Source organism: Microtus ochrogaster, unplaced genomic scaffold (genome assembly GCF_000317375.1).
Source record: "Microtus ochrogaster isolate Prairie Vole_2 unplaced genomic scaffold, MicOch1.0 UNK74, whole genome shotgun sequence".
NCBI classification, from domain to species: domain Eukaryota; kingdom Metazoa; phylum Chordata; class Mammalia; order Rodentia; family Cricetidae; genus Microtus; species Microtus ochrogaster.
This window is the reverse complement of record NW_004949172.1, coordinates 754806-760898: the sequence shown is the minus strand read 5'-3', so window position 1 is coordinate 760898 and position 6093 is coordinate 754806. Positions and strand designations below refer to the sequence as shown.

General features: G+C 52.6%; 1 protein-coding gene across 2 annotated transcripts in view; it reads left to right on the top strand.

Annotated features, from left to right (window-relative positions):
* Mark4 (microtubule affinity regulating kinase 4) overlaps nt 1–6093 on the top strand; it is a 30828-nt gene that overhangs the window by 4710 nt on the left and 20025 nt on the right. For both annotated transcript variants that reach the window (XM_005370291.2, XM_005370292.3), the window contains exons 2-5: nt 2476–2676; nt 5119–5172; nt 5288–5336; nt 5834–5899. In XM_005370291.2, coding sequence (XP_005370348.1) covers nt 2476–2676; nt 5119–5172; nt 5288–5336; nt 5834–5899 — 370 coding nt within the window. The remainder of the gene's footprint in view (nt 1–2475; nt 2677–5118; nt 5173–5287; nt 5337–5833; nt 5900–6093) is intronic.

Here is a 6093-nt window from a genome sequence, read left to right as displayed (position 1 = left end):
GTGGCTCAGTGGTAGAGCCCCTGCCTAGAACCTTCCAGGAGGGGCTGGGGTGTGGCTCCATGGAGGAGCACTTTTCTAGTACCTGAGAATGAGCCAAAGACAAGACCGGGTGTGGAAGTATGGGTCTGTCTAATGTAACACATGTAAAAACATGTCAGTTTGGCAAAATGACTGGGTTCAGATCCCCTCTCCAGCCTCAGTTTCCCCTGACTGTAAAATGGGGACGATGATTCATGGGCTGTCCATGCTTGTGAAACGCTGGTTGCTGATGTAGGCCTGGCACAGCTTGCCTGCCACGGGAGCCCAAGCCTCAGCTCTCTCTGGCTGTCCGGCCTTTTCCCTTCCTCTGTGTCCTGTTTTCCTTCAGCCGTGAGGACACACAGAGGGAGATCTGGCCAAGAAAGGAAGGCCCAGTCCCTGGAGGTTCCCAATCAGGACAGGGCAGCTGGGCCTGAGCAGGTCACCTCGTTGGAGAGGCTGGGGAAGGACAGAGGAGTTGATGGCGTGGGAGATGGCAAGGCAGGGCGCTTGTCCCTCTCAGGCGGCGGGGTGGCGGAGGGCAGTCAGGATGAAACAATGTTTCGTGGAGAGGTGGACAGAATGGCCAGCACGGGACGTTGGGGCAGGATGGAGAGTTCTGTTGTCTGCAGGAGAATCTGGGGCAGCAGGGATGGCAAGACAGTCCCCACCCCATCTAAGACTCTCCCAGAAGCTCCCCGAATCTCACCATTCCAAGTCGATTTCTCTTTTCACGTCTACATGTGGGGTGATCAGGAAGGTCAATTAATTAGGTGCAAGCTGGGCAAGGTGGCACAGGCTGGTAACCCCTGCATTTGGGAGGCTGAGGCAGGAGGATTTGGAGCTCGGGGCTAGCCTGGGCTACAGGAGACCCTGTCTCAACTGCAACATAAAGTTCAACGTGTATGTATTTCCAGCCCTTGGGAGGCAGAGGCAGGAGGATTGGTACATGTTCCAATCCAGCTTGGGCTACAGAATGAGATCCAGTACCCAAAAAAAGAAAAATATATCAATAAATAGGATACCACAAGAGAGGCAAACACTGAATAGGTGCGTTCAGTGTTAGCAAGTTTAAGGTCACTTCCAGTTACTTGATAAGTTCAAGGCCAGCCTGGGCTGCTTAAAACTCCCCCTCAAAAAAACAAACAAACAAAAACAAAGAAAGAAAAATGCAAAAAATGTGTTGCTGGAGGGTTTTTTGTTTGTTTGGCTTTAGGTTTGGTTTTGGTTTGGTTGTTCAAGACAGGGTTTCTCTGTGTTGCTTTGGAGCCTGTTCTGGAACTCTGTAGGGCAGCCTGGTCCCCAAACGGAGATCCGCCTGCCTCTACCTCCCAAGTGCTGGGATTAAAGGTGTGGGCCACCACCCTCCGGCCCATTGCTAGAGTTTTCTATGTCACATTTTCAAACCACAGAAAGCTGGGCATTGGGTAGTGAAGCTACCACCATAAAAATGTCCAGACAGTCAGCTGGGAATGAGGTAAGGACATGTTTGCGGGGTGTAAAATTGAGGGGCTGGAAGGCCGGGTGCGGTGACTGCAGGCCTGTATTCTCAGAACTTGATGGGCCAAGGCTGAGCATCAGGAATTCAAAGTCAGCCTTGGCTACATAGCAAGTTGGGGGGCAGCCTGACCTACGTGAGACCCTCTCCCACCTTCCCCATTCTCCACCCCAAGGAAAACAGATTTGGGGCCGAACCAGGGGTGTTGGCGGATGAAATGGGGTGTTTGGGATTTGTGCTGGCCAGAAAGGGGGTGTTGTGTCTGGATGGAGGTTGATGTTCATTTGGGGTTGAGGTCAGCAACGTTTTGAAGAAGACTGTAGTCTGAGGATGCTGGCGGTCGCAGGAATGAGAAGGGGAGGGTGGGGTTCTTTAGAAGCCCCCATTTTGTGCATTGCTGGGAATAAAACCCTGAGCCGTGCGCTAGGGCACCAAGCACTCCACCTACCATGAAATCCTTCCCCAGCACTTGGTTTTTCCTTAGACGAGGTGTGGAGCCCTGTGTGATGGATCATGATGGCCATCTGAGAAGTGGAGGCAGGCGTCTGGGACGTTACCCTTGGCTACATAACCACTTTAAAGCCAGCCTGGGCTTCAGAAGAGCTTGTCTCAACAAAGCAAAGGAGTAGCTTGCTGTGTAGGTAGCCCAGGCTAGCCTGGAACTCAAGCCTGTTCCTGGCTGCGTACTCCTGATCCACCTGCCAGCACTTTCCATCCAGAGTGCTAGAACCTAGGGCGTAATGCCCGCCAGGCAAGCTCTCTGCCATCCAAGCACAGCCCTAACTGGAGACCTCTTTGTGGGAAAGGGGGAGGCCCCAAAAGCATAGTTTTTCTATGGCCCGAGTTTGCAAAGGGGCAGGAGGGCACACTGGCCAGAGCTCCAGAGAGCCACCCACCCTGGCCCTCAGCTGCTACTGTAGTGGGGTGAACTGGGACAACTCATGCTTCTCTACCCACAGCATGGCACCTTGGGCAGTGGCCGCTCCTCAGACAAAGGGCCATCCTGGTCCAGCCGATCCCTGGGTGCCCGTTGCCGGAACTCTATCGCTTCCTGCCCCGAGGAACAACCGCATGTGGGCAACTACCGCCTGCTGAGGACCATCGGGAAGGGCAACTTCGCCAAAGTCAAGCTGGCCCGGCATATCCTGACTGGTCGGGAGGTAAGTGTGGGTGACCAAGGGACGCAGGGCAGGGGAGTTCAGGAGGTATGAGGTCTTGACTGGTCCCGCTTGTCCTTCTAACCATAGAGAATTCCCCCACTTGCTCTGATTTAAAGTTGGTTTTGTTTTGTTTGGAAAAAGGGCCTCTCTACACAGCCCTGGCTGCCCAGGAACACCCTATATAATCTAGGCCGGCCTTGAACTCCTCGAGAGCCACCTGCCTCTGCCACCTGCTTGATGGGATTAAAGGCGTGTGCCACTAGTCCTGACCCAAAATTTAAAGGTTTTTTGTTTGTTTGTTCGTTTGTTTGTTTGTTTGTTTGTTTGTTTTGAGACAGGCTTCCTTTGTAGCTTTGGAGCCTGTCCTGGAACTAGCTCTTATAGATCAGGCTGGCCTCGAACTCACAGAGATCCCTGCCTCTGCCTCCCGAGTGCTGGGATTAAAGGCGCGTACCACTACTGCCTGGCTTAAAATTCTTTTTAATGTTATTTTTATTTTTAGTTTTGATTTTTGAGATAGGGTTTTTTCTGTGTAGTCCTAGAACTTGCTCTGAACTCAAAATATCTGCCTACCTCTGCCTCCTGAGTTCTGGAATTAAAGGCTTGCCATGCCTGGCTTTTAATGTTATTTTGAATTTCATGTGCGCATGCGTGCGCGCACATGCCCACAGTGGCCAAAACGGGGCTTAAGATCTTCTGGAGCTGAAGCCACAGACCCTTGTGAGCTTCCTGACATGGTGCTGGGACAGACACTTTTCTCCTAGAGAGCAGTAAGCACTCTTAAGTACTGAGCTGTCCAGCCCCAGCTTGCTCAGATTTTTCCAGAACAGCCCCAATAGGAAAAGAGGGTTACAAGTTTCTTGCCTGCCTTCCTCTTTGGGTTTTGCATGTTTTTGTTGTCTTGTTTCTTTGTTGTATATATGTGTGTAAGAGGGAGGGACCAGACATGACATCAGGTATCTTTGCCCCTCATCTTTTTGCCTTGTGACAGGTTCTTTCACTTAAATGGGACACGCTACTGGCATCCACTGTCCTGCCTCCCACTCCGTCCAATGCTGGAGTGTGAGGGGCTGGGGTGAGACTCCATGGTAGAGCCCCTGCCTAGAATCCCCCAGTGAGGGGCTGGGGGTGTGGCTCAGTGGTAGAGGGAGTTGCTTGGCTTATACAAGGCCTCAGGTTTGATGCCCAGGACCACATAAGCAATACAACCCAGAACTCTAAGAACCAGGTCGTGATGGTGCTGCACACGCCTTTAATCCCAGCACTCAAGAGGCAGAGGCAGGTGGATCTCCATGAGTTGGAAGGCCAGCCTGATCTACAGAGTTCATTCCAGTTCATCGGGGCTTTTTAAGAAGCAAAACAAATCCTAAGAAACAGACCAGCAGACTGATCGTCAGTGTAAATTCAAATTAAAACCCTTTTCTTTTCTGTGATAGGGTTTTCTAGATTGACCAAGGCTTAAGTCAAAGCTCCTTTTAGTTTTAATTTCATTTATCACATTTGTCCAGAGAGGTCTGAGGACACCCTGCAGGAATGCATCCTCCCCCCGCCCCCGCCCCAGCATCTCTAACACAGTAATGGGGATGGAATCCCGCAAAAGCCTTAGCACCAGCCCTGTGATGGCAGAGCTGGGCCCCTCCCAGGAAAGCCGAGTTCTTTGTCGTTCCACAATTTATTCCTGTGCTCCGTCACTTTCACACATGAAAGGAACCATATGATCGTCAGTGCTGGCATGGAACGTGCCTGACAGAATTCTCAAAAACCCATGTGTGAGAATCCCGCAAGGGCACGGGGCCCGCTCCCTGAAGCGCGAGCACAGGCTGTTCCCCATATGTGGGTGCGGACTCCATTCCAGAGGTTGCTTCCCCCCCCTGTTATATTTTAAATTGAAATTTTTACTTTTTATTTATTTTTTTCCTTTTTGAGACAGGGTCTCACTGTGTAGTCTTGGCTGGCCTAGAACTCACGGAGATTCCCCTGCCTCTGCCCTCCAAGTGTTCCACCACACCTGATATAAAATTCGTTTATTTACTTCCTTCTCTAAATTGTGTGTCTGTGTTTCTGTGGGTGGATGTATGCTCAAGAGTGCAGGGGCCCAAGGAGGCCAGAAGATGTTAGACATCTTGTCACTAGACTCACTGATGGTTGGGAGCTGCCAGGCAGGTGCTGGGAACTGACGTCGGCAGGGCCCTCTGCAGGAGCGGTCACTGTGCTGAACGCCTCTCCAGCCACTCCTGGCCTGGAACTTGCTGTATAGACCAGGCTGGTCCCTCCCTCTGCCTCCACATTGTTGGTGTGATGGCATGGACCACCATTCTCAGCTCCATTAAGACTTTAACATTCAATATTTCAGAAAATTTGAGAAAATGTTGCATGCCTCTCGTGTAGCCCATGTGGTCTGAGCCGGGGGATTTTGACTTTCCCCCCTTCTTCCTCCTCTAGGTCGCCATCAAGATCATTGATAAAACCCAGCTAAACCCCAGTAGCCTGCAGAAGGTGAGGCCCAGGGAAGCACAATTCCGGTAGAACTCAGACTTCACCGGGCCTGGGGGTGGGGGATCCCCAAAGCCACCACCCCTCACTACTGTCTGTCTTTTCTGGCCTTGCCCAGCTGTTCAGAGAAGTCCGAATCATGAAGGGACTCAACCACCCCAACATCGGTGAGGAGATGTCGGAGCTTGCCGGAAGCCGGCCATGGTGGGGCCTTGGGAAGGGAGAGGGGGACTGTATTAGAGACCCAATTGCTGTGGCGCCGTCATTCCTGTGTGACTTAGCTTCTCTGAGCCCGTGTTTTGTCTTCTGGAGTACGGATCTGTATCAAGGCTCACACGCTGCATTCGGGTCTATGTGAACCGCGCATACAGTGTCATTAGGCAGGGGTGAACACACTTTAGCTCCCCTGGAGGTGGCCCTGACCTGTATTTACTGCTTAACTGCTGATTGCTGGCAACGTGGGCACAGATCCCAGCCTCATCGAGCTGAAACTGTCGTGTAGAGAAAGGCAGGCTGAGCAGCATGGAAAACCTGGCCACAAGTAGGGAGCCACTGAGGGTTCCGGGGGAAGGCGTGTGATGATTGGCAGGTGGCTGTGGGGTCTGGGAGAACGGCCGTCCTTCCACTCTCACCTAACCCTACCCGCTCCTCCTCCCCCTCCCAGTAAAGCTCTTTGAGGTGATAGAGACCGAGAAGACGCTGTACCTCGTGATGGAATATGCCAGCGCAGGTGAGCCCCACCCCATGCCCTGCTCCCACACCCCTGTACCCCACGCCCTGCTCTCACACCCTCTGCACCCCATGCCCTGCTCTCACAGACTCTCTACACCCCCACACTCTACTCTCACAGACCCTGCACCCCACGCCCTGCTTCCATACCCCTGCACCCTACGCCCTGCTCCCACACCCCTGCACCCCACACTC